General features: G+C 37.2%; 1 protein-coding gene across 3 annotated transcripts in view; it reads right to left on the reverse strand.

The window, feature by feature from the left end:
- Positions 1–267: 267 nt before the first annotated feature.
- Positions 268–27,966, reverse strand: part of CEPT1 (choline/ethanolamine phosphotransferase 1) — a 42,150-nt gene continuing 14,451 nt past the window's right edge. For 2 of the 3 annotated variants that reach the window (XM_069090390.1, XM_069090389.1), the window contains exons 4-9: positions 26,440–26,581; positions 10,865–10,949; positions 4,436–4,567; positions 3,866–4,024; positions 1,656–1,781; positions 268–1,180 (exon numbers count right to left, since the gene is read on the reverse strand). In XM_069090390.1, the coding sequence (XP_068946491.1) occupies positions 1,061–1,180; positions 1,656–1,781; positions 3,866–4,024; positions 4,436–4,567; positions 10,865–10,949; positions 26,440–26,581 (764 nt within the window). In that variant the 3' untranslated portion in view covers positions 268–1,060. Of the gene's footprint in view, positions 1,181–1,655; positions 1,782–3,865; positions 4,025–4,435; positions 4,568–10,864; positions 10,950–18,955; positions 19,041–26,439; positions 26,582–27,966 lie in introns of all 3 variants that reach the window. The other variant, XM_069090391.1, reaches the window with a different exon arrangement.

A 27,966-nucleotide genomic window follows, 5' to 3' on the forward strand; every position in this document is an offset into this window, starting at 1 on the left:
CTTCTCCTAGGACCACTGGGACACAAAAGGGCATCAAATTTCTAACTGTATCTTAGCAATTCTAAGAAAAGAGCAAAAAAAGTAACCCCACTGATTACTTTATTTATGGAGGGCTTTGGTATCTCTACATGACCAGTCCTTGAAAGGATAACAAGGACTTAAAAAAAAAAAACTCTTCACTAGAAACTTCAATTTCTCCTCCCACAAGTCAGAAAATGTTTACACAATAGAGAAGGGCCACAGTACAGATGAAGACAACACAACTCATAGAATTTCCTTATTTATTAAAGAGCAGAAATAAATTTTGCTTAAATTTCATACAAAAAAACAAACATTAAAACTTAGTTTTTAAAGTCTTTCCACTGGAATAAAATTGAGAAATAAGTTGGCTTTTAGATAATATATTTATTTAAAAAAATAAAAGTAATTGACAAAAGATACCACATTATACTTCATGCTGAGAGGCTCTCCCCAGGCCCAGAAGGCCGTCATTCGTTCTTCAGTAACACTCGGCCTTCCCCAGTAATGTAAACACAGGAACCCCTTCAACCCAGTCTCACGGTCACCAGCACTAGCTCGGCCACAGGAGCCAGTGGATATCTCTTCGCCATGAGCTGAGTTCCTTAGTAAAGAAAATCTGAGTGAACACTAAACAAGTATTTCACTAAAAGATGATGATTTATTAAAATTATAAAGTACCAGTCTTAATGGTCTGTAAATAGTTTACATCAGAAATTTTCCATTGTTGCAGCTCTGCTCCCCAGGACAAGTTTATTCAGTATTCAAAGGTAATGACAAAGACAAGGCATTATTTCCTGCATGCTTTCTTGGGCCAAAACCAGTAGGACTACATGTATGTTTGACAGGATAGGACTTGGAATCCCCCTTCTCATAGAGGCTAGTTAAGGAGTGTTACCAAGAACGAAGACTAGAAGTTATACAACATTGATTATTATAAATTAGATTTGTTCTTATCCATCCCCATTCTCTTCAATATTTTCTGATTCTTTCCTGCAGAAAAATCTGCTTCCTATTTCTCATTACAATAAGAATTAAGTCACTAATGATGATTAGAATGTGCTGTGGAGGCCTTGATTCTGAAGACATTTATGCGCAGATGGGAGGCAATCTGATTGCAGACACTGACACAGTAGCGAATTAAATCAAATAAGGAGAAGACCTGAAAGGAAAAAAGCTTTTTAGAATCTTGCAAAGTATTTGGACATTCCCTGGGCCATGTGGAAAAAAAAATATCACGGCATCTGTCTCTACCCAAATCACACTTAATCCCTAAAAAAACCAAATGAATAAAATTTCTACATGTTCCCTTCCTTTAACTAGGCAGTTCATATTTGCAAGCCACATTACTAGACAAGGTTTGCAGCTATGAATGTAGGGATCATATATGAGTATTAAACAAGCATACATGATCATTAAACCCAGAAATAATACTTCACAAAGCCCTAGAGGCATCATCATGTACTGATGATTCCAAATTAATTCACATTCATTACAAATTCAGTCAACAACAACCTTATGTGCATCATTACTGGATAAACCTAAAAAACACTTAGGTTTCAGTTAGAAATTCTACACTGGTCCCTCAAAATGAAGTTACTTTTACTTAACGAGGTAAACAAGGTTCTAACACTTACCAAAGCAATCCAAAGCACAATATATTCATCAATAAAGCTGTTGAAGTACTGGTCCAGAAACAAAAGGGCAGGACCTATGAAAGCTGTATCGTGCAGACTCATTTCACTCTTGGTCATGTGCGCGACCTGTGAGTAAGAGAGAGTTTGGTGGTGTGCCGTCACACTGGCTGACAGTATGGTGAAAGAATCTGATTTCAGAGACTACTCAGCTGCACAAGCTAAAACAAAAACTGATTACATAGGAAGTGAGTTTCACTATTTCCAATTACCTGTTATCTTCCACGACTCCTCTATGCCTCAGTGAGCCTCTGAGATTTGCTGCGCTCTCAAAAAACGACCCCATGTGGAAGTGAGCCTCTGGAAGTCTAGCTTGTTTCTTAGACAACAGACCCTCCCTGGGCCCACCTTCAAACTCTTTCCAGCTGGGTAGAATCTGCTACAGCTTAGTGACTTAGACTTGACCTGTTTCTGAAAGTTTAGAGTCACAGCCAAGCTTCGATGAGGCATCAGCAGGTCTTTGGTGGTAGCGAGCCCCAAATAACTAGAGCTATGCAAAAGAAGGGATGGGCTGTCTCAGGAGACAATGAATTCCCTCTCCTGAGAGTCTTCAAACAAAGGTCAGACAACCACTTGTGAGGTATTTTGTAGACTCGACTCTTCTTTTAGGCACTGGTTGAATCAGGCCTCCAAGGTGCTACATAAAGGTCTGATCATGTCGCTCCCTTATTAATGAACTCCAATTACATCCTATGACTTATAGGATCAAATATGAAGTTGTCTGGTTGGCATTTAAAGCTCTTCAAAATCTTTCCTCCTTTCCCTCTCTCTCTTCCACTAATCCCACAATCTAACACCCATGATCTATATGTCAAACCTTGAAGATAACACTCCAAGCCTAGAATGCTTTATTCCTCGTGCCAGCCTCTCAAGTTTCCCTGGAGCCTTTCACTCAGGTGACATCCCACTTTCTGCAGGAGGCCTTTCCTAGGCATGCCCTCCACCTCTTTTATGTACGTATCTTATGCTCCCTGGTGGCAGGGCTGTTCTTGGCCCCAGTTCTTAGCCAGTGCCTGGTGCAGAATAAGCACCTAATAAAATGGTTGCTGACTGACATGATTATAAAACTCTTGTTTTGTGACCAATTCCCAAAGAAAGCAGTAATAATAACACTGGCTGATACTAATTCAAGATTTTAGTTTACAAAATTATTTTTTTCCCCTTAACCTAATAAGGCAGGTAATGGAAGGATGACTTTCCCGATCTAACAGATAAGTCAGATGATATTCACACAAGTAAAATGACTCGCCAGAAATCACAAATCAAATGGCTGAATTGAAACACAAATCCAGGTCAGGGTGCAAAATGACCCAGATGGGCAAAGCCTTCCACTGCCACCAAATGAAGCTGTAATCTTGTGTACCCTTCCTTCCAGCTTGGCCTGTGGTTACTTAACCTTGTGCTACTCTGGACAAGGACAGTCTGAGGCTTGAGACAAAGGATCAGGATGCAAGCCAGCATGCTATAATAGGTGACTGAGGGAGGTGGTATGTATGCAGAACAGAAAAAAAATGGCATGTATAGGTCATTAAGGTCAGAGGACACTTACCTGGCTGGGAAAACTAAGATGTATGTGAAGATGGAAAGGGGGAAAGGCAGGTCTCTCACTCTTACATATGGAAAATGTGGAAAGGGGAAAAAAGTTCTTTCCTAAGAAAGCTGCCCGCAGATGGCACCATGACAGACAGGGATGGCAACTCTAACTCAGGACCCAGGTCCAGGCCTACTACCACTTTGAGCCTGCTCTAAGGGTGGTGCTCCCTCTTAGCAAAATGAGGTATTGTCCAAATCCATGTTCTTAAATTAGGGGATGCAGTGACATTCCAGGAACTGAAAAGTAGAACTGTAAATGCAGGATAGTGAGAAAATATCGACTATAGCATCAAAAGTGAACCCAGCTCCTTCCTCACCAGTAAGCATTTATTAAGCCGCTACTATGTTTCAGGCATACAAAGGAGCTCACAGTCTAATGGATGGGGACATACCTTTAAGATGTGCTTATCTTTGCGATACACTTTGAGAATTTGGAGGAAAGAGGAAATGAGCCTGAAGGAGTTCCCAGGGAATTACAGGGTAAAAAAGCTCAAGAACTGCAGACTTAGTATACAGGTAAAACTGCAATAAACAAAAATAAGGTGTCTTATGGTGCTTACCACAAGCTTGTTAGTGATTTTAGCAGCTACAAAACCAAATGTCAGTATATAAAGACAGGGATGTTTTTCGAAGAGTTGAACAGCTGACTTCTTGTAGATCATTGCAGCTAATGTAATCACTGATCCAATATGGAGAAAAGGAGAAAGGACACTTGTTCCCTATACAGAATCAAGAGAAGAAAAGAGTTAACACAGTGCACCTCAATGAAACCAAATCAATTTCCTGAGAAGTCTGAGCAGACTCGGTTCTCCTCAAATTCCAAATCTGTGGAATTTGTGGAAACTGTGCCTGACAGCTGTTTCTTCAGCTGACCAAAGCAATGGCAGCAGGGTTTAAGTAAGAAAAAAACAAAATCTGAGGAATTCTCCTGTGAGTTCAAATTTACTAAGCCATGCACCCCTAAAGTTATTTTTTGTTTGCTATTAAGGCTAAGGGAGGAAACTGTAAATTAATATACCTATGGCTATTTTTTTTTAAAAGAAAAAGTTTCAAATGAAAAAATGAAAGTGCAGCTCTTCTAAATCTTAGCTCAAACACCAACCAGAAATAGCAAGTGAAGGCACACTTACTGCTATGGTTGATCCGTTTTTGCCAACACCACCTGTGAAGATTACACGGAAGTAATTTGTGCAGGAGAATATGGTCCCTGCTACAGTACAAAGTGCTGGAAAAATTTTCATTTGAATATTCAGCACTGGAATCTTTAATAGGAGAAAGAGAACAAAATTAAAACATGTATAACATGAAGTAAGAACATATATTTATACAGAAAATGTAAATACTCTAAAACAATGCTCCTAAATTTATAAGCATCACCCTCTCCCAAACCCCTGTGGTCCCATTTCAGGAAGAATAGCTCTCATTTAAAACAACAATAACCAAGTATGTTTTCCTGTTCTTTCCTATCAGAAACAATGCTGCCACACTTCAGGGAATGAGACCGAACAGCATTAAGTCTCATTTGTCTTGACATCCTTTTTTGGCAAAATACAACAACAGTACAAGCTCTTTCATGAGTAATACAACTAGGTTCCGGTGTAAGGCAAACTAGTCTGGAGTGAATACTACAACGAACTCTCTTTAGGCCTTTATGATACATACCCTGTTCCTTTTGGCCTCTATTTCTCCAATCACTTACAATAGCTCCCAAATAAGGTTCCTAACCCCACAGAATTGAAGTTGTTAGTAAAAGCCAAAGGCCACTGGGGAGGAAACTAAAAGAAAAGCAGGCAAAAAGGCCCCCAACAAATCCACCCAAGTGTACCTCACTTTAATATGAGCCTAAAAACAAAAGTACTAACATAACATGCTTTATAAAATGGGGAGTTATTCACTTTACTCAAAGATTCACTATATAGTTCCTCTAATCACTAAGTTATCTCCAATTAAATACAGTTGTATATTACTTTTAAATTCATTAGTAACTACAAGAAAGATGCTGACAAACCTGAGGAAGGCACAGAACCGGAGGTTACACCACATAAGCAGCAGTTGAAGAGAGTGGGGCCATTTAGCTTGGAGAAGACTTAGGGAGGACCTGACAGCAGTCTTAAAATGGGAAAGGCTGTTATGCAGAAGAGGGACCGGGCTTGTTCTCCTGGGCCTCAGAAGGCAAAACTAGAGGAAATGGACAGAAGTTTCCTAATAACTAGGGCTGGACCAAGGTAGAATGAGCTGCCTTGGAAGGTATCACTGAAGGTCTTTGAGCAGAGACTGGATGGATGACTACTTGTCATGGCAGTTATGGCAGAATCTCCTAATAAGAAGGGGGCTGAACCAGACGATCTTTGAGGTCCCTTTCAAATCTGAGCCTTTATGCTCCTAATTGACAACCTGTCAGATATGTAACTATCATATAAAGTGAGGTATACTTGCAGTGAGTTTTTAAAGTCCATATTGCATTAAAAAGTCCTCTCCACAAATTTCTATCCCTTCCCCCCCCCTAAATTTTTCCATGTATTATAAGAGGTTTTTATTTGGTATTATGTCCAATTTTAAAACATGGAAACAGAAACATTCTAATAGTTAATTGCTTTTGCAGAAGAATACAGATGCAAGATTAAAAGATTGCCAGTGATGTAAGGTACAATGTTTTACCCTGTTTTCTTACAGTGTAAAGCAAGTAAGAGTGTGAGTGAGGATACAAAATGCAGCCCTTAAGGTCTGATTCCATTATAAATCCCAGTTGAAAAGGGAATAGAATGTAGACAAAAGCTAAATTAAGCCTAGGGAACTGTCATTATTTCACAAAAGTCTCATCTTACTCCATTCCTTCAAAATACTGAAGAACTCAGTTTATTTATAGCACTCTATGACCTCTTGCAAAATTGTACTGCTAAGCTGTTTTTTTCAAAGCATCTGTTGATGTTTCATGTTGCACTGTGGAAGATTTTAATTTCATGAATTCCACATGCTAGTCCAGTTTAAAAAATGACAACATTTTTTCAAATTCTTTCTGGCACACACTAGAACACACTGAACTACTCCCCTTTCCTTCCCCTCTCCCAATTCAAGACTCATTTTCAATACAGGAGGAACAGTACTGCTGTTCTGAGCTCCAAAAAGTAACTCTGTTCCAACTAAGAAAACCATAAGATCATCTCAAGTCAGCTAAATGTGGCCGAAATCTAATGCACCTCCTGGCATTTCTGTGATCACTGTGTTTTCTTACACAAGGACAAAGATAAAAATGCCATCTTGCTCCATTTTGAAGTGAGTGCTAAATACAGGGACTCCCCTACACCACATTGGTGCTGATACCCATGGTATAGGCTAACCTTGATGTAACAGCCTTTTACTGTACGTAGTTTTTATGTTTTGGGGGACACGATTTGACCCATGGCATACATCCAAATCTGTGTAATAAAGATCTGTGCCATAACAGAGTTCTACTGTATTTAAAATTTGATGAGATCACTTTAGGGTCATGGAAGCTCATATTGGTGCCCTATGAAAGAAGAAAAAAGAATATAGAGCATTAGTATAGCCCGGCAAATTAGTACATGGCCTGGGCCACGAAGCAGAGAAACAGGCAGCAGGCCTAGAGGGAAAATAGAAGCTGTTCTCCTCCCTTCTCTTACCTTCTCTGTAGAAGAACAACTATACAGGAGCCCAGGCACCCTGCCCTTGCATGGGGGAGGCAAGAAGTCAGGTGAACCTTCAGTCTCGGAGCCTCACCCCTAGGGTCTACACAGGGATACAATACTTAGGCACCACTACTTAACCCATATTCTCTTTTCCCCTTACGAATGGGGGCATGGTGACAGTAGTAGTCACCTGCAACTTTCTATTGCCTTAATTTCTCTTGAAATGTTGTTTTTTGTTTTTTGTTTTGCACCTCAGAAACAACAACAGCCACTGATCTGTTATCTCTGAAAATCTGCTGATGGTGAGAGCTGAACTGACCACATAATACCTCTAGCCTAGAGCAGCGCTTCTTAAACTCACAACCCACAGTTTAAGAAGCACTGAAGGGGTATTGAGTGGGAAAAATTTAAGAAGCCCTGGCCTAGAGGACTTGTGTCTCTTTCATGTGGAAAGAGGTGTCCTTTAAGGCAGTTGGATAGTGTAGGGTAGGTAGGCCTCTACATGAAAAGAGAACTCCTTTGGGAACATTTAGGTTGTGATGCAGCTGAATTTATGTATCAAAATTACACCTACTCAATTTTCTGTCATTGGAAATGGGTCAGGGGTTGTGAAAAATCCTAAAATCTCACTGACTCTTTCTAGATTCCAATTGGTTCTGTGTCTCTGAATAGGAAAACCGATTTGCTAAATGTTTTCAATGGTGTAGTAACCCAAAAGCTCTACTTGTTTAGCAAATTTAAGCACAAATAGCCACCAACTCTTTTCTAAAGAATTTGGGGATTATATACTTTAAGGCAACACCAGGCCTCATTAAGTGCTGAATGATAACCAACACTATATTCAAATTGTTTAAATAGGAAGAGTATTTCTAAAACTAGCTTAATCTGTGCTCTTTATTTAATCAATACAATCAATGAAATTGAGGCATACCAGGTTCTACAACTTGAGGCTACTCTTACTGTTAATGGAATTTTACTCATAGAAATTTTTATCTGCACACAAGGATTTCTAGGACATGTTAAAGAATCGAAGAGTTTAATATGCAGAAAGCACTTTGGAAACCTTAAAATGCTACATAAACATTATTATAATTTAAAGCAGCAATTTGACTTAAAAAGGGAAATGGATCGGAAATCCAATTGAGAAATCATAACTGCAGTTCTATAATAGACTTATCCCAATGTCTGAAGGACTTGAATTTGTTTTATACCAAACTGGAGTGTTTAAAGATGGTTCTGAGAAATGCTAATAAAATATGCTTTTTCAGTAACAATAAAGAAGTCTTTCTTCCATATTGTAAAGATCACAATTTTCTCTGTCGTGGGAGGTTCCCTCCAACAAAGCATATAAGGCAACTCCTTAACAAATTTGTTGATGGTTTTCAAGAGTTGTGGTGATTGAAAAATTCATTGTCTCCAGACAATCTGCAGAGCTTCCCCACCAATGTTGCTAAGCTGATCCTTAGGTAAGAGAGGAATAATCATTCCCCAGACTCTTATTAAAATTCTTTCCAGCTTGATTGGGTCTATTAGAGCTAGCACTCCACTGGAGTGCCTTCAAGAATTCTCAAGATCACCACCATACCTCAAGTTAGCACTAAAGTAGAACTTTAGTGAAAGAAAACAAAATTCAAACCTTTTTTATGGTCTTCTTTTGGTCTATGACTTTGCAACTGATAAAACACAGCTGTGCAAGAAAAAATAATTTCTTACATTTGAAAAACAAATCCCCCAAATATAAGGCATTGTGATCATTCTATTAATCTTGGTGAAAATCCATCTCTACCAAAAAAAAAAAAAAGGAGCCAGAAATTGAGTCTTCTCAAATTCACAAGGATATATATATATATTTCAAAAACAAAAACAAACAAAAAAACCTCAACAAAGAAACAGCTAATCCTCTCAAAGCAGCTCATTATGCAATGGACTGCTTGCTTGGGCAAATATCTTAAGTATAGATTTCCTGTGTTTAAAGTATTAAGACTCTGCTCTTTTTTCTATAAATCTACTTTCTTCAATATTACAGTAAAAAGAACCACTTCAAATAACTTTAATTTCACATGGATTTAGAAAATATCACATATTTTTGTACTCCTCAAATATTTGATTCTGAGGTAGCTAAGCCATTTATCAGTTGAGCCAACTACCAAAACCTACAAAAAAATTATTATTTTTGGAGGGGGGAGGTCCGGGCAATCGGGGTTAAGTGACTTGCCCAAGGTCACACGACTAGTAAGAGTGTCAAGTGTCTGAGGCCAGATTAAAATCTGGTCCTCCTGACTCCAGAGTTGGTGCTCTACTCACTGTACCACCTAGCCGCCCCTAAGAAAATCATTATATCCCTGAGTTCTACTATATCTCGCTCCACTTCTATCATATATAAATGTCTACACTGCCATCACATGTACATCCTGAATTAGCATAGTGTCAAGCTCTGAAGTAACATTTTTGCTATTATTTGATAATGAAAGCACACTGTCAAAAAAAGCCCAAATGTGGCAGCTTTCTGTTAATTACAGGAACCTGTGGTATACACTGATCTACAGAGGTGTCAAGCATGGCCACAAAAGACCTACAATACTCCCAGGTCCCTCAGAATCAGATGAAAATGTAATTGGGAAATCTTTAAAGTTGGATATTTAAATGTTAAACACTTAAAGTTTAAAAAAATACAATACACATGATGTCAACATGTAGATTTCTAAGTCAATATGTTGCTTGCATGTACAGTTTAGTGGCCCATTTCTACTGGAGTTTGACATCACTGATCCATATCCTTTATGCATCTCACTTTAAAATCTCAGCACAGAAATTCAGGCCGCTATGCTAATAGCATGAGGACACTGAGGAAAATTATTTCCTGGAACTGAGTTTTCACTTTTAAATTAAAAACAAAGTGGTGGAATCTATTTGAGGGCTTAAAGTAATAAAAATCAAGTTCTAACCGACATTATTTGGGGCACTATGCACACAATGTGATGGAATGGCTTTAAACAAAATCTACTAAGGTAATATGTTGGTTGTAGTCTTATTACCTTCTCCCTGCCTTCCCTGGCCTTTAACTCATCCTTGGTAGTAAATGCTTAGGGCACTGTATTAGGGACATACTTCCTCCTTAAGTAAATTGATTTTTTTTCCTATATTTTGCTTTTAAATTAATCAGAATTTTAAAAAAACAATTATTTCTAGCTCAAGAACTTGCTTTTAAGATAATCACCAAATTATTTATAACTTTGTTCTGAGGGGGAAAAAAGCAACAATACAGTTACAGATACAGTGATCAGGAAGCAGAAATTACTTTGCCCAAACCTCTGTGGAATACAGTGCCATCAATCTTTTGATAAGAGGTATGCTATGCTTATTGTGACTACCCAAATTTCGGGTAAGGTGGAAAAACCAAAATCCTAATAACTGCTTCAAAAAAAAGTCCTTCGGCATTGCTTTCAAGGAAAATGTTAATTCTATTTTGGGAAAAAAAACATACTCTGTCCACTATATTTATTTGTCTGTGGTTTTAAATGATTAAAGGGAGAATTTAATGGATTCCATTTGTTCAGAAAAAGAAATAAAAGTTTAAATAAATCTTCACTTTTGAGGCATCCTGATGTATCTCCTGTAGTTTACTTCCTCATTTGTCAAAATGAGACGGCCACAAGCTCTGAGAAAGGTCAGAGATTCTCAAAGGCCTTCAGAGTTGTCATCTCTGCACTGAACCAAATGCTCTACAGATTGCCAAAAAAGGGACACTCCCCACCTCCTAAAGAAAACTATCTGTGTCCTATTGTTCCTGAGGGTTTAAAGAGGATGAAATAACTTTACAAGTTCTTGTTTAATTGGATTATACTGCATTTGAAAACACAAGCAGGGTACATAACATGCATTACATGGGATATACAATGTGAACAAAATTACCATAGATTGCCAAAAAGGTGGTCCTCCAATCACTGCCAGCAAATGCATGATTATTATGAAGATTTGCACTTCAGTCACATCAATTCTAATTAGGTACAAAAAGCCAAAAAAGCAGAATTACTCAAAACAATCTCAGGTTAATCAACTGCAAGCTTAGCAGCTCTCCTCTATCATGCACAATTGAAAACCTCCGAAAGGAGTGCCCAAAAGGGCAAGGAGTGGAAGAAAAGAGAAGGTACCAAATAATTTGTTGAGGAAAATTCAAGTAAAAACCCATAAAAACTCTTCAATCTAATTTGACAAATTTCACAGAGCAATAAAAACCTCACTTTTAGTGAAAGGGATTTTTGGACTCATTTTAGTTGGTGTGAAACAGGAGCAAAAACAAAATAAACCCTACCAACCAAATGGAAAAGTCCCATCAAAGTTTAACCTTTCTCACCAAAAAAGAGAGAACATTTTTGAGTGTTAATTACCCAAAAAAAGAAGTACTTATATGTCACAAATAAAATTATGAAATACTTTGCAATACCAGGAAGCAGTTAGAAAAATTATAAGCTTCAATGAAAATAAAATAACTAAGATAAAACTCTATGTATGACCTTGCATAAACCTGCTGCCTTTTAAAGAATGAAATTGTCTGCCCCAGTTGAAGTGGGGGAAAAAATAATCCATCACACATTATTATTATATTTCTTGTTCTAACTAATCATCTCCCTAAGTATGACTTCTTGTAAGTTTTTTTTGAAAGCAGCTATAATTCAGCTTTGGGGATACTGCAAATGTCTCATAGTTAAGAAGAAATTATCAGAAAACCTAGGGCAATAAAACTTAAAGCTATAAAAGTTCTAAGATTCTACAGGAAAAGAACAAGGGTAAGAAAAGATTCAGAAAGAAGGCAAAGGCCTATCCTTCATTTCATCCTGAAGGTGTGTTAGAGCAAGTTTATGATCTCACCCACAGCTCTTCGGAGGAACTGTGAGAGAAGTAACAGGTCCAAGACAAGCAGGCATCAAAAGCAAGCAAAGGACATCAAAGTTATAAAAGTTCATAAGGTAGAATTAAAATGATTAAAACTCTTCTCTTCCCTGTATAATTGACTCTTGAGTTCAAACTATACTCAAACTATACGAACAGTTCTCACTTCAAAATCATTCCTGTTTCAGATTGGCTAACATGATAAAACAGAAAAATAAGAGGATGGAGATGTGGGAAAAACAGAACATTAATGCATTGTTGGTGGAGTTGTGAACCGATCCAATCATTCTGGAGAGCAATTTGGAACGATGCCCAAAGGGCTATAAAAATGTGCATACCCTTTGACCTGGCAATACCACTTCTAGGGCTGTATCTCAAAGAGATCACAGAAGTAGGAAAAGAACCAGTATGTACAAAAATATTTGTGGCAGCTCTTTCTGTGGTGGCAAAGAATTTGAAATCAAGGGAATGCTCCTCAATTGGAGAATGGTTAAACAAGTTGTGGTATATGAATGTAATGGAATACCATTTTGCTATAAGAAATGAGGAGCAGATGGGCTTCATAACAACCTGAACTGATGCTGAGAAGAGCATAACCAGAACATTGTACACAATTACAGACACACTGAATTTGTGATGACTGACTTTGACAGACTGGGTTCACCTCAGCAATGCAAGGTTATAAGACAACTCCAAAGGGCTCATGATGGAAAAGGCTATCCCCAATCCAGAGAAAGATTTATGGAGTCTGAATGCAGACTGAAACAAACTACTCGCTCTCTCTTTTTTGCTTTGTTTTGTTCCTTCTTCCTCATTGTTCATTCCATTGGTTATAATACTTCTTTTCAACTTGACTAATGTTTAATGTGAAGGTATCTGTAGAACCTATATTGGATTGCATAATGCTATAGGGAGGAAGGGGGAGAAAATTTGGAACTCAAAAATTTGTGGAATTGAATGTTGTAAACTATAAGTAAGTAAACAAATAATAAATTAAAAAAAATCATTCCTGCTGGAAGAAATGACTTTAGCCAGGGACTAGACACAGTAACTCTGGTACACACACATCTAGTGAAAAATGGGCTGAATTAGACCAACTAGAATCTGAAGAGCTCACAGTTCTTCAGCTGTCAATAGATTGAGTAGTAGACTAGAAATTAAGCTGGGGTTAAAGATGAGCTGCTCAGTCTTGGGTGAGGAGGGTACACATTTTACAGCTTTCTGCTAGATAGACATACAAAGCAGCCTTTTGGAAGGGGAAGGACCAAAATGTATAGAACTACAAAATAAAAATGGATGGAATACCACATAATAAACTTTATGCCCTACTTTGAATTTAAAACAGTGAACACAAAACGCAAAATGGTTTCACTGCAAAGCACTGAAGAGAAATTCCTAAAAAAAATGTCTGGGTTGGCCTGCTTGTAAATGCTTACATATAGAATCTTTAAAAAAGAATTCAGGCTGTTGTTCTTGCTTTTAGACCACTGACATCCTAATAACGTGAAGGAAAAGCAGTGTCAATTTGTGTACCAGATAGTTATGGGCTGCTTTTCCTGATTTTTAAAACACCTCACTTGAGGCTGACAGCTCTATTCTGCCAGAGAGCTGAATCTTTGGGACTGGCCACTTGATTCCTAAAAATGTGGCACCAATCTTGACCACCAGTGAAAAGCCCTCCTGAACTAATTCCCAAGGATACAAACTGAAGCAGGTCTAAGAAGGACTCTACTGAAAGTGTAAGAGAACAAAACTGTTTAGAGTAGCAGACATAGTTATAAACCAGTTGATATCTAACCCTTTTTTCATGAATAAAAATCTCTGAGCTGATTCATTAGAGCTGCTATTACGAAGTAGGTCACCTTAATCTCCTTTGAGTTACAAAGGAAAGGAATTGTGCTCTAGAAGGAAGAAAAACAGGCAGGAGTTTAGCATGCTGGATTCGATTTTAGCTTTGGCAATCATTCAATGGGTAGCTTTAAACAAGTTCTGACATTACTACTTTTTTATTGTTAAAATGTGCCAACATTTTAAGGCACTAAAACTAGTTCTCACAAACTACACTTTCTAAAAAACGGAGGTTGCAAAGCATCTAAAAACTTTAGTTCTCTACTAAAAGAAAAAAAAAAACAGTACTTATTCCTTCAGTGTTAGACTTTCACAATTTCAATCTCTGGATGGAAAACTTTCTTGGCAAAAATGAGGTATAACATTTTGACTGTGGCTACAAACGAGTTCAGAAGAGTTCTGAAATTAGAGGGAAGCTGGCATTTCACTCTGAATAGTCTGAATTCTGTACAGGTTGCAAAGGAATAAAAGAAAGCTTCATATAAAAATTCTAAATGTCCTATTCTGGATGTAGGTACAGTCATGCTCATATTAAAAAAGTAATGACAGCCAAACTTTCTACTGGTTGCCAGTAAAAAAAAAAAAAAGGGAAAGTCAAGGAATCTCCGTTTCTGATTGAGGATATCCACATGGCACTTATTTGGTCTCAAATCAATAAATCTTTGAATATGCCTGCTATGTGCCAGGCACTGTGTGGAAGCTGGAATGAAAAGTTTATATTCTTATTCTATATTCTATTTGTAACAACATAGTTACAGATAAAAAAAACACAAAGTGATAGGTAAGGGTGGAGCACCAGCTACTGGATCAGCAAAGTCTCCTAGAGTGGCATTTGCACTGAACTCTGAAGGGAACTAGGGATTCCAAAAGGTGGAGAAAAAGAGAAAGTGCACTGCAGGACTCGGGGAAACTGTGCAAGGCCCAGAGCCAGATAACGGGGTGTCATGTACAAGGCACAGCAAGGAAACTGCTTTGGTTCCAATCAGCCTAGAAAGACAAGCTGGAGTCAGTGAGTCAGACTGTGAAGGACTTTAAGCTGGCATTTTACCCTTCAGACAAGAGCCCACCACTAGAGCTTCCTCAGAAAGGTAGTGAGCAGTGACAGTCAGACTTATGCTTCAGGAACACCAATTAAAGAGCTGTTCGGGGTTTTCCCAACCAAAGGCTGGAATAACATCTTGTCAAATAAATTACCTAAAGCCAAACTCTCCTTGATAGGAGTAAAAAAAAGGAAGCCTCCTAAATGACCAGAGTACTTTTCCTCCCTTAGAGTGGGGGTGGGGGGTGGAGAAAGGGCTGAACTATGTCCTTCTATCAATCAAGGGAAGAAAGTGTGGATAAACCACCAAACCTGAGGTAGTTACCAAATCAGGACAGGGATTAGGACTCTGAACAGTGATAAAGGAAGGTAAAAATGCAACAAGACTGTAGTCCAGGGGAATAATTTCATCAAGATTCCATCTATAAGGCAAACTGGCAATTCGTTTGCAATTTACAGTCTTAAGAGAATTGCCGGGAGCATCAGGAAGTAACATGATCAGCTAGTAAATGTCAGGTAGAAGCTGAACCCAAGTTTCCAGGCTCCAAAAGACAGCCCTCTAGCCAGTATGGTCCCCTGCTTCCCCTAACAAATCACAGGCATCGAAAACAACTGAAGGAAGATGTCAATTCACCAAAAGTGGGGATAAAAATGAGAAACATTAATTTTGAGCAAAAGGGTGACTTTTGTTTCTCAGAGTTAAGAAATGGCAACAAATTAATACACTGGGTTTGAGTTTCCAACAGAGCTGGAATAAACTGACAAAGAATGAAAATTAACAAGATTTACGCTAAGTTTATCAATCTGAATATATTTTCTTGACTATGAAAGTACAAGCTGATCAATGTGGTTTATTGATGTTGCTGTTGCTGTTTGGTCATTTTGGTTGTGTCTAATTCTACGTGACCTCATTCGGGGTTTTCTCGGCAAAGATACTAGAGTGGTTTGCCATTTCCTTCTCCATCTCTTTACAGATAAGGAAACTGAGGTGAACAGGGTTAAGTGACTTGCCCAGGGTCACACAGCTAGTTAAGTGTCTGAGGACAGATTTGAATTCAGGAAGTCTTTGTGACTACAGGTCTGAAGCCACTGTGCCACCTAGTAAAAAGTTCTTTGCAGGAGTCTTCAGGCATATTGTGTGTCCTGCCCTATATTTTATGAAAAGTGTTTCTTAAAACAATCTAGAAATTGTGCCATTTAATTTTTCTACCGCACAAGACCTACATGTATGTGAGTCATATGCATGTGTGAACAGGTACACACATTTAAAACATTTAAAGTGACAAATACTGATGTACTATACTTTGGGTAAGTGATCAGCCTTGTTCAGGATGGGCTCACATTACAAAGGACACTTATCAGACTGTGAGCTCCCTGACTCTTAGCAAAAGTGTTTGGCACATACTAACTGCTTAATAAATACTGACAAAAAGAAAGATGCATATGTGCAGCCTGATTTCTAAAGTAAGCAAGCTTGTCCATTTGAAAATGCTACCTTGACTATTAATTGCACTAGCTAATCAAATGACTGGTTTATTAATAATTGCTAGTAATAGATTCTGAAGGACAAGGAAAGTAACAAAAGACTCGGAAATAGCAATGTTATCCTTATTAACAAGTAGAGGATGAAACCTATAAATTACCTCTTTATGTTATCCCCTCAGCATTGATATGCTTTGTTTTATGAAAGCTATGGAATTGAAACTGGGTATGGTAAACTTCAGAACAGGGGTGGTTAAGTGGTGGGGCAGATAAGAGTACAGACCCTGAGTCAGGAAGACTCATCTTCCTGAGTTCAAATCTGGTCTCTGACACTTACTAGGTATATGACCCTGAGTAAGTCACTTAACCCTGCTTGCCTCAGTTTCCCCACCTGTAAAATGAGCTGGAGAAGGAAATGGCAAATCACTGCAGTATCTTTGCCAAGAAAATCCCAAATGGGGTCAGACACAAATGAAAAATGACTAACAAAAAACCCTTCAGAATAACATTAGATAATCATATGACTGACTGGATGATACATACATGAGTATAGAGTTTCAGCTCTAATTGTCCTACCCAAAGAATAATCTTTAAGGTATGCTGAATGATTTCCAATAGTATCAACCACACATGAGTGGAAATAAGCACCTCTTTTGAGTATCTGAAGAATCAGACTTTAAATACCAAAGCACTTCCCCAGAAGTTATTCAAGTCCTGCTAAATATGGGTGTTTGAGACAAATTTCAAAATTTCTCTTCACAAGATGATACCAGCATTAAGTTTAAATAATAAGTTTCTGTAAGTGAGGAATCACTCAAATATAGGAAGCAATCATTAGAAAAAAAGAAACTATTTTAAAATGGTATTTTGTAATATTAAAATGCATGTACCACCATCTTTGAAAAAAAAACAAAACAAAACGTACTTCAGTAGAGAGTTTCATCAATCATTCCTTCATTATCTACTCACTGAGAGAAGTGATATAGAAAATAAAAAAAACCTCAGGGACTAAAAACATAATTCTACTTCTCTTCCTCTTTGCTCTTCGAAAGATGTGGAAAGTCTAAGCTGAAGGTTATGAGGAGAAACTACCAAGAGAAAGGTAGGAATACTTTAGAGTGGAATGATAATTGGCAACCTAGACAGATTTACTGGTTGACCACATGAATACATGTGCAAAATGACCTCTGCATTCTTTTTTTTTTTTAAAAGCAATCGGGGTTAAGTAACTTGCTCAAGGTTACACGGCCAGTTATTTCTGGGTGTGGTGCTAAGTATCTGAGCCCGGATTTGATCCCCAGGTCATCCCGACACTGGGGCCAGTGCTCTTACTTGCTATGCTACCTGACCGCCCCATGACCTCTGTATTCTTAAACAGCATGTAGTTAGCTGCTCTCCAAATCCTACTAACTAAAAAATTTAGATTAAGAAAGTATGATGGGGGTGGCTAGGTGGTGCAGCGAATAGAGAGCCCTGGAGTCAGAAGGACCTGAGTTCAAATTTGGCCTCAGACACTTGACACACTTACTAGCCATGTGACCTTGGGCAAGTCACTTAACCCCAACTGCCCTGCCATCCCCCCTCCAAAAAGCAAAAAAAAAAAGAAAAAAAAAGTATGATTATGACTTATTCATTTTCCAGCCCAAAGTCCATACTATTGCTACTTAACTGGACTTAACTTTCAAATGACACAAGACATCACTGTTCCTACTGTGGAAACAACATTTAAAGTTTTATATTTCCAATTCCATTGTACTTACTGTGGGAAAACTAATGAAAGCCCCTAGACAGCCAGCTGACTCATCTAGTTATGGTAGACTCAGCTATCAGATTTCATTCAGAACACTTTTCCTATTGTTAAACTATGGAAATGAAGCACTGCTATCCCTGTGTCAAAAAAAAAAAAAAAGAAAGGATGAAGATTAAGGTGCTTTCACTCTGGAAAATGAATTTTCCAATAAACATATATTTCTAAAGTTTCAGGCTACTGTTAATTCTGAGCTGTGGGATTTATTGATTCCTTGAACTCACTGAATTATGTGGGAGAAGTAGTATCTTTAAAAACAAAATCCTCAAGTTGTACTTGAAGGACAACTAAAATGATCCAAAAGGCTGGTAAAAGTCAGTCTAGTTTAAAGCACTTGTTAAAGAAAATTTCTTCAGAGAAAAGGACAGAGAAAAAAACTGCATTAGAATGCAGTGAACATCAAGTGAAAAAAAGCTGCAAAATAAAGATACTTTTTCATTTTAGTGAAGTACTGAAAACAAACTTCTTTGCATAGACTTTAGATGGGAAGGGGTTATAGGAGACTAGGGGGAAAAAGCAGAATCTTCCCTGAATTCCTTAAGCATATCCTACTGGCAATTTTCCAATCTCCCAAAACAAACACCCAAATGATTCTATTTAATGGTGGAAAGGTTTTGTTTAAAGTAGTGTTGAAGACACACCAAAAACAACAAACATTTAAACAAAGATTTTTGTCAACCAGAGATGCTTTTGCCTAATCGTTTTAATAGTGAAAAAGAATAATTTTCTATTCAAGTAATCACCAAAAGGATGATTTAAAATATGTTTCCAATAGGATAGATTTTTATTGCCCTATTATTAAGCATTAAGGCTTTTTTTTTTGTTTGAAGAGCCAATCTGAGACTTTGATTTGCAGGTCGCTCTGTGCATGACAAAGGGGCTGTCTTTTGCAGAGTCCATGCCATTCTCCATCTGGCGCATTAATACTAGCAGTTACCGTGAAGTTCCAGAACCAGGGCCCCACGGTTCCTGTGAGAAGCTGGGATGTTATAATTAGGGTCTGGGACTCTGTAACATCGAATCTATGTGTGAGGGAAAAAACATTTTGAAATAACTTTATTCAGTGCATCAACCAAACAGCCTATGAAGTTCCAGAACCAGGGCCCCACGGTTCCTGTGAGAAGCTGGGATGTTTAATTAGGGTCTGGGCCTCCATAACATTGAAACTATATGAAGGAAAAAAAAACATTTTGAAATAACTTTATTCAGAACTTCCACCGAACAGCCCCACTAAAACAAGTAACACATAGATTTCATTTAAAAGGAACATCGTGTAAGATGGAAGTTAAGAGATTAGGCATATGCTTTATGTAGTAATGTTTTTATTGTTATCCTAGTATATAAAAGTGTATTTCTTAGCTAAATTGGAGGTAGGACAGTGAAACAAATAGGAATGAAATTTAAAAAACTGATGTGGAAAGAGGACTTTGAAAACATCCAGATCAGATATACTTTGTCAGTTCTCATTTACCTGTGAGTGAACCATCCAATCAGCAAATAACCACGATCTGTCTGATCTACAGAGCCCTTTAGAGTCTGCACTGAAACCTAACTAGGCATCTCTTTGGTATATTATTTCTAGGATGGCACACGGAGAAATATATCTATATGATGCCTAAAGAATCCCTTCTCATCTTTCCCAAGTTCCAAACACAGTCCCAACATTTTCTCTTTGAGAGAAATTACAACAGGCATCCAAAAGGGAAGGGTTAGAGGTCAGAGCAATTAAGTGTGGCAACCCCAGAAATAGTGAAGGGAAGAAATCTTAAACTGTCAGAAGGATACACTCTTCTCTGGGTATGACCACAACAAAAGCTAAACTGTCTGTGCCACAGTCCTAAAACCTGTTTCCTTCTGAATGCTAGCTCAAATTCTTTTCTTTCTAACCTAACTAGAACATAAACCTTTGTGCTGTCTTTGTTTCAGAGTATTAAACTACATTAGTGCAATAAAATTTTATGAATGGAAAAGGGGATGTGGTGTGGGTTAGGGAACATGAGTTCTGGTTCTACCACTTATTCAGAGTGACCTTGGGCAAGTCATTTTGGTTCCATTTCCTCATCTGTAAAATGGGGAGAGTAATACCTGCTTCATAAGGTTTGTTGTGAGGAAAACATTTTGCCAAGCTTAAAATGGTACATAAGTGTGAATGGATATTCTCTTTATCAAGGAAGATGGGTGGGAGAGAAAATAAGGCACTGGACTTTTAGTCAAAAAGAAATGAGCTGGGATTCTGTCTGTGTGACCTTAGGCAAATCATTTAACTTCTTCTCAACTTCTCCCCTTACCTGTAACAAGGGGATAATAAAAATGCTTATAGGTGAAGGAGACAGGCAGACAGATATAAAACATTTTGCAAACAAAGTACTATATAAATGTTAACTAGATTATTGTTGTTGTTACAATAGATGAGGAATATGGGACTGAAAGGGCTTAATGGCTTTGCCAAAGTTCACAGAGTGGCCTGGTAGCACAGATGGGCCTAAGACCCAGGCCTTCATACTCTCACTCTAGTGACTGTGGTTCAGTAGTTCTGGTGGGTATCGGGCTATAGCTGGCTAGTGAGAAATGATCAGATTAGCAGAGGTTGCCAACTACAAAGTACAAGTTTCTAACAAGGTGAGGATGAGATTTTACTTCATGTTTTAAGAGTATATTTTCACTTAGGTTATTACACTCTCTGCTATTATCTCAAATAACTCAAGAGTAGTCTGTCTGGAGATATTATCTATAGCAAATCAAATTAATTTAAGAGGTGTAAATTATAATTAGGATAATTGGATATGTCAAGGTTTGTTGAATAGGAAAATGCATGAAATAATCTGAAAAATAAAATACCACCTTTAATGTGTGAGTTCCAATAAGGACCGTTAAACTTTTAATACACATAAGAACTTTATATGCATTCAATAGCAATGCTTTTTTATTTTTGGTTTAGACCTATGATTTTACCAGGTACATGGTGAAGAAAATGCTTTCTACCAATGTAGATCAGTGACTATTCTGCAATTTACTTATGAAGACATGACTAATTTTTGTTAACTTTTAATTAATATCAATCTTCAGAAACACAAACTGTACAAAGCATAATAAATGTGAAAATTTCCTTCTGTAATTTGCTTTTTTTGTAAGGGGTATACACAAGAAATACTCTATAACAACCTTGAATAGCTATTAACTTTGCAATCTAATTTTAAAAACACAATTACTTGACTTTTAGAGTTAAAAGGGACTTTTAAGGTCAACTAGTTCAACCCCTTCATTTTATGGCTAGGTAAACTGGTTCAGAGAAAACAATTTGCTTTAGGTCACACAGCAAATATATAGTGAGTCATAATTATGTGCAATAAAATTGAGAGAAAAAAATCAATGCAACACTTGTGACAGCATATTGTTGGAAATATTAATACAAAAACAGCTTTTTGGGGGTTTTTCTTTTTTGCTGAACAGATTACTTTAATTAGCCAAGAGCTCTCTCTTAGGTACAAAAAAGTTTTTGGATTGTTTTTTTAAAGGACTTGCTTTTGCATAAAACAGTGCTGCTTAACAAATGCTTAAGTATTAATACATGTTTTCATTTAAATGTTTTGTTTAAATAGATAACAACTTGCAAATCACATACAGAAAGGTTCAGTGGAGTGGAACTACTAGGTTTTTCTAGTTAGCAAGCTCCATCAATGCTCTGCCAAATTACTACCACACTAACATAGCAATTCTAGACTATATCCTAATCTCCCACTCTAGATTGGTATCTTTTTCTCCATTATTCTGTTCTAGTCTCTAGTCCCTTTGGCCTTTGGTTCTGTCATATCCAGCTTTCTTTTACTTTCCAAAAGGAGCTGCAGTTGAAATAGGCCTGGAGCTACTAAAGTGGTCCCATTGAGGGTTTGTGCCTGCATCAAATGATCTTTTAAAAATTCTTTCCCTTAGCAGCAGATGAACTTCATAATAACCTGGAAAAACTTATATAAACTGATGCTGAGTGAGGAGGGCAGAACCAGGACAACTTTGTACACTATTACAGACACATCTTATGTGTGACAACTAACTCTGACAGACTGACTGGGCTCCTCTCTGCAATACAAAGTTAGAAGACAACTACAAAAGACTCATGATGGAAAGGCATAGCCACATCCAGAGAAAGAGCTACAGAGTCTGAATGTAGACTGAAGCAAACTACTTGCTATCTCTCTTTTTTGTTTTGTTTGCTTTTGTCCCTTCTTTGTCACTGTTCACTCCACTGGTTATAATCCTTCTTTACAACTTGACTAATGTTTAATATGAAGGTATTTGTAGAACCTGTATTTGATTACATGCCACCATGGCGGGGGGAGGAGGGGGAGAAAATGTGAAACTCAAGGGATTGTGGAACTGAAATTTTGTAAACTAAAAGTAAATAAATTAAAAAAAAAACTCTTCCCCTTGGGGCAACACTGGGACTGTAAATGAAAAACCAGGTACTAATGTTCTCTGCTTAAGTCAGCTTTTCATTTTGGAGTAGAAAGTTGAAGTTCTAGCCCAAAACTTTAGGGAAGTTACACACATTTGAGGGAACATGGCAGAATGTCAAGCACCTGGCTTTGAGTAACAACATGGGGCTCAAGAACTAGCTCTACTATTTACAAGCTTTGTGGCCTTCAGCAAATCACGCAAACCAAATCTTAAGTTTCCTTCTCTTAAAACATGTAAACAATTATTGTTCAAAACCATTACTGGCTTTGCTAGAATTCTCAACTTAAGTTATAATGTAAGATTTGTAGTCACTGACAAAGTTACCACGGCTGTATTCCTCTGAGCTTGTGGCAGGACTAACAATATTTTGAAAGCTAACTTTAAAACGGTGGTTGGCAAATCTTCTAAATTTCACACTCTATTTTTCAAATTTTAAAATATAACAAAAAATCCCCACAAATGAAAACTATTCATAGTATGTATAAAAAAAATTCTACTGTTGGCCATGTATATGGAAGATCACTTCATAAAATAAAACAAATTTTTTTTTAAAGCAATCAGGGTTAAGTAACTTGCTCAAGGTTACACGGCCAGTTATTTCTGGGTGTGGTGCTAAGTATCTGAGCCCGGATTTGATCCAGGTCATCTCGACACTGGAGCTGGTGCTCTTACTCGCTGAGCCACCCCTAAGCAATTGGGGTTAAGTAACTTGCTGAAGGTTACACGGCCAGGTGTTTCTGGGTGGGTGCTAAGTGTTGGAGCCTGGATTCGATCCCTAGGTCATCCTGACACTGGAGCTGGTGTTCTTACTCACTGTGCTACCTGGCCACCCCAAAACAAAACAATTTTAAAAATCAAGCTTGTAGAAGTACTTCTCCAAGAGGCTGCCACTCTGAGAAAAAGAGAGAATTTCTAAAGCCTTACTCTTCATTTTCTAAGCTGTAGACCTCTCCTTGTTTTTGAAATTATAGCTCAGTGCTTACCTCTTTCCACCTACCTATGGAAAACAGAAATCACACTTTCTCCTCCTCACCATAAATATATGTCTATGTCAACAATTAACTATGTGTCTATTTATTTATTTGCTCAGGCTGCTGCTGTTTAGCAGTGTGAGATAAGAAAGGGCAGACCCTCAGAAATTCTTCTACAGGAAGAGGTCCTTTAAACAGCATTTCTCTAAGTATTACTTTAGAGCATCTGAATGAGGTATTATCCTAAATGTCCCCTTTGCAATAAAAAGTAAAAGGATACAAATTTCCAGTAAAGTTAAAATGCTAATTTCTGAATTTTCAGTGCCACTCTGACCATGTAAATTTCTGATTAAACTTATTCATGGGTATCCACAATGTCATGATTTAGGATACACCGAACGCTACTGGACCCTATATCTAGTCTACTGTCCAAAATGGCAAATAAAAATTTTTTTTAAAACCTCAGTAATTATCTTGCTGAACCTAAAAAACTTACATCATCTTTATAATGAATATCATAGCTCTGTATTTCTGATATTTCAATATTAAAAGGCTATTTTTAAATTTTTCAGAATATTTTACAGCAAAACATTTTCTGAAACTTGACTATTATGTTCCTTGTAATGCCAAAATCAGTATCTGATTTCTAAGTTTTAAATCCATACTAATCTTTTGAGGCTATTATGGTTTATTTATTCTACTTAAAGTAAACAAAAGATTGTTTTCTCTTACCACGTGAGTTGCCCTCCTTTTCACTTGTGATGCTGACTTATTTTTACTTGTGGAATTCTTTTCAGAATTCCTCCTTTTTCCTACTTCATTTCGTTCTTCTCCCCATTTCAAAGCAAGGCTCTGTGGCAAAGGTCAGTCCTATTCATGCCAGCTTACAGCCTTTTTTATCTTTATTCCCATTCTTTACCTATTTGAGACTCTCATAGGAGACACCTTCTCCAACACCAACTGACTTTTGTCTTTTTATTTCCAACAACTTTCCAATAGTCCAGTCAGTCCTTGCTACCTGGCAAATACTGATGGTCCACACCAAACATTAGAAGTTCCTATCACCTATTTTCTTTTATCTATGTCCCACACCAAAAATATCAGATATCCACAAGGGAAGTATAACACAAGACTAAAAATGACTTGAGAAATTCAAAACGGATAAACAGAGAACTATGGCATTAAATTCTTCCTTCAAAACACTGAGTATCTAATTGGTTCAATATTCTCTCTTCCCCTTCTCCTCACTTTTCTATGAGTGGTGCCTCTTTACAAGGAGAAAATAAACAAGTAGATGAATAACATTTTTGTCAGCATATTGATTTCTTTTGAAAATGGGGGTGAAAAAAATTTGTGGAACAAAATCATCTACGAAAATAATCTAAAGAGTTGCTATGGATTCCAGATCATACAACATCTAACATCTAATACCCAATAGCATCATTATATAACATATAGCATCTATATTCATAACAATTGAGTCAATCTCCAAATTAGATATGCAAATAATGAAAAATGGATCAAGAAAAGCATGTGGTCTCAGAGGGGTCTACTATTATGAGAGTTTTGATTCCCACAGTTTATTAGAAGAAATATTCAGTCTTTAACACTATTGTTTTCAATAATGCTAAGAATGGTTATCACAATATATAGTGTGATATTACTATCCTATAAATTAGGGTGTTTTTTTTTAAAGCAATTGGGGTTAAGTAACTTGCTCAAGGTTACACGGCCAGGTGTTTCTGGGTGGATGCTAAGTGTCTGAGCCCGGATTCGATCCCCCAGGTCATCCCGACACTGAAGTTGGTGCTCTTACTCACTGTGCTACCTGGCCGCCCCTAAATTAGGGTTTTTTTCCTAATTGCTAGATATCTTGAATATTTTCTGGTTTAATAAGATTTAGATTTTAATAGTACCCAAATAAATTATAAATTGTTTAAAGAATGTATAACACAAACTGATATCGCCTTGTACGCCTCCTATATTTCTTGTATGTTATTTCTTCATCTGGGAAGTATCTCACTTGTGATGTCCCCTTTAATAATTACTTCTTATTTGAAATATTTGTTATTATTCTGTCATTGATAGTAAGTTTAACAATAAAATTTCTAACAATCAAAATTCAAGTAAACTAATGATTTTTTTAGGGGCACTAGATTTATCTAATGCTTAGAAGAAGTGTGCTTATTTGGGATTCTAAATTAAAAGGACTTTTAATGACTCTTCTTTATTGAACATTATTTGACATATTTCCCTATCAAATGTTGTTAGCATCATTTAGACATCTTTAATTTCTTAAAGTTTGCAAAAGCATACAAGGTTTTCTTTCAGAATCTCACAAAAATAGGATATAATGAGCATAAACACTCAGATTTATTATATAGTAACAAATACCAGGATAATGTTCTAATTGCTTGTAATACTCATTCAAGATCCTGTTAAATACTAGTAAAACTACATGATTTTCTTCTCATGTTTATAAAATTCTTGGATGTATTTAGGAGTAATAATCAATATGGTGTACTCATTATCAACAGGAAACTCATGGACCTGGTTATTATATATTGGTAAACATGTGTAAGAAATAGATAACTATAAGCTCTGGTGTTCAGAGAGATACAAACTGTCCTTTGTTATCTGAAAACAACTTTCTCCCTACTGGAGAACCATTCATAGTTACCAGAAAGAACCATCTTTAGTTATCATTTACTGAATACCCAATGATCACCAAAGCTCAAAGTGGAATGGATAAAGGACCTTTGATTTGTTTATATGAAAGGAGTATGTTTTTCCTTGCAGCAGAATTGTTTTTTATGTTCATTTTTTGAAAAAGGACATTAAAAATGACAGAAATCATCAGGTAAAAGTGAAAAGAATTGACAGCCTGGAGATGCTTGTATTTAGTGAATTTAGTAATGTTACAGCTTGCTAAAAACACACAAATCCAAACTACATACGACACTCCAGAGAGCTTTTAAAATGCTATTTTGGTACTTACATTCCAAATCGCAATGTTCCAGAAACATACGTTTGCCAGTGTGCACAGTAAAACATGAAAGTCCCAGCAAAACAGCAGAAGAACATCCAGTCAGGGTTGGTTCCCAGCTGCACTGCAATGCAGGTTCCAAGAACTACGAAGACTGCAGGAGCAACAGGTCAGAATTGACTAAATATTTTAGAAGAACTCTTACTGGCATCATGAAGAAAACGAAATAAGAACAATCAGAGAAGACTCTATTGTGATTCTGTGGGCAGTTTTCAGTTATCTATGGTAAAGGAAAAGTGGACAGCACAGAGAAAATCCACAGATGATCTCAACTCCAGGTTGAGCTCGCAGTTTTACTTTCCTAGTAAAACAAAACTGATCAGAACAAATCTTACAAACGAAAAACTGGTTAAAGTTTCCTTTCCGATTATAGTATTTCTCCTATCCATTGATCAATAATGGTACTAATGACTACTGGAAGGAATGAAAGAAACAAGTTATTTCTTAATTGCCTATTATGTGCCAGGCACTGTGCAAAGCACTTTTCTTATATTATTTCATTTGGTCCTCACCACAGCCCTGAGAGCTAGGTGCTTTATTATTTCCACTTTATAGATAAGCAAACTGAGGCAAAGAGAAGTTATGTGACTTGTGCAGGATCACACAGCTAGTTAGTAGTGTCTGAGGCCAAATTTGAATTCAGGCCATCCTAACTCCAAGTCCAGCACTTTATGCACTGCACCAACTAACTGGTACAAAGTGAGAAGAAAATAATATTATCTGGATAGTCTTCAAACTGAGGAATTTACTCCTAAATAACAAAGGGCAGGTTGTTATCCTTTAACAGATATTATTTCAGTAACACAAACTTGTTAGAAGATTATCAGAAAAGTCTCAAACTATGCAACTACAGTTCAAGCATTTTGTTTCATTGGGGAAAACAGAATCACATACTAACACTTGGCAAGTTACATAGTGGTATGTGCTAGGCATTTAGACATCCAGTTAAAATTTATCTATTCAGGTTTCTAGCTTTTCTTGGTTTGCTTTACATGTATTTTTAAGGACTTGGTCATATCTAAAAATTTTCAACTCTTGTTTAGACAAAGTCATTTAACTGTGAACATATAGTGTGCACATTTTGACTATAAATAGATGAGATCCAACTGACTCATTATTTTACAGTAAGAGAGAGAGATGACAAGTAACAGAGATGGACAAAGAGCCAAATGAACTGGGGGTTCAAATCCTGTTTCTGCCATGTACTGGCTATGTGACCAAGGTGATGCCATTTAATTGCTTGTGCCCCACGCTACTCTCTAACACCCTAAGTTACAGAGGAGCTGCTGATCTGCACTGGCAGAAAGCATTTTAACACTGGGAGTGCCCCACATCAATGACACCACAGGTCTGGCTCTCCTAACTTTACCACCCTGACTTATATGATAGGAAACTTTTTTAAAAGTAGTAGAGTTCTGGAGAGACTTATACAAACCTATGCTGTGTGAGAAGAGCAGAACCAGGAGCAGAACCATGCAC

Source organism: Petaurus breviceps, unplaced genomic scaffold (genome assembly GCF_028583685.1).
Source record: "Petaurus breviceps papuanus isolate PSGF00001 unplaced genomic scaffold, PetGlider_PUasm1.0 186, whole genome shotgun sequence".
NCBI lineage: Eukaryota > Metazoa > Chordata > Mammalia > Diprotodontia > Petauridae > Petaurus > Petaurus breviceps.